Source organism: Cystoisospora suis, assembly GCF_002600585.1.
Source record: "Cystoisospora suis strain Wien I chromosome Unknown contig_767, whole genome shotgun sequence".
In the NCBI taxonomy this organism is placed as follows: Eukaryota; Apicomplexa; class Conoidasida; order Eucoccidiorida; family Sarcocystidae; genus Cystoisospora; species Cystoisospora suis.
The window spans coordinates 1-717 of record NW_027153568.1 but is presented as its reverse complement, the minus strand read 5'-3'; the positions used below and the strand labels follow the sequence as shown (position 1 = coordinate 717).

The 717-nt window shown below is 45.2% G+C and overlaps 1 protein-coding gene across 1 annotated transcript; it reads left to right on the top strand.

Moving 5' to 3' along the window:
- Positions 1-110: 110 nt before the first annotated feature.
- CSUI_001886 (transposon related) lies at positions 111-623 on the top strand (the record flags this gene model as incomplete). Its single annotated transcript, XM_068062089.1, has 1 exon — positions 111-623. A coding segment is annotated over exon 1 (345 nt), but the record flags the coding sequence as incomplete, so codon positions are not given.
- Positions 624-717: the final 94 nt, after the last annotated feature.

Sequence of the window (717 nt, the reverse complement as noted above, 5' to 3'; positions counted from 1 at the left end):
CTGCTGGCAGGACATCCGGGGATCGACCGGACAAGGCTAGCGGTGCGGAGCTTATTTTGGTGGCCGCGCATGGACGCGGATATTGAAATATTCGTGAAATCGTGTGTTCAATGTGCAAAGGGAAAGAATTCACATTTAAAAAGTGGTGGTTTATTACAACCCCTCCCAATTCCAAACTTGCCATGGGAGGAAATTAGTGTCGATTTAATAGTGGGTTTACCTGTGACAGAAGAGGGATGGGATGCGATTTTGACTATTGTTTGTAGGTTAACTAAGATGGCGCATTTTATTCCAACGACGCAGTCCGCGTCTGCGGAAGATATTGCGCGACTTATTTTAAGAGAAGTTATCCGTTTGCATGGTGTTCCGAAAGCCATTTTAAGCGATCGGGACACAAGATTCACGGGAGAATTGTGGCGTGCATTGTGTGAAATGTTAAAAATTAAGCAAAGGATGTCGACTGCTTATCATCCGCAGACGGATGGGCAGTCGGAAAGAACAAATCAGACAATAGAGCAAATGATAAGGTGTGCATTACTTGGTAATGATAAGGGATGGGCGAAGGTCTTGCCGCTGCTCGAGTTTGCATACAACAGCACGCAACACTCGAGCTCGAAGCAAGCCCCGTTTGAATTATTGTACGGTTTCGTTCCACCGAAACCGATTTGTCAAAAATTAAAGTTACCAACCGCAACAGCAGTCGATTTATTGCCTTTT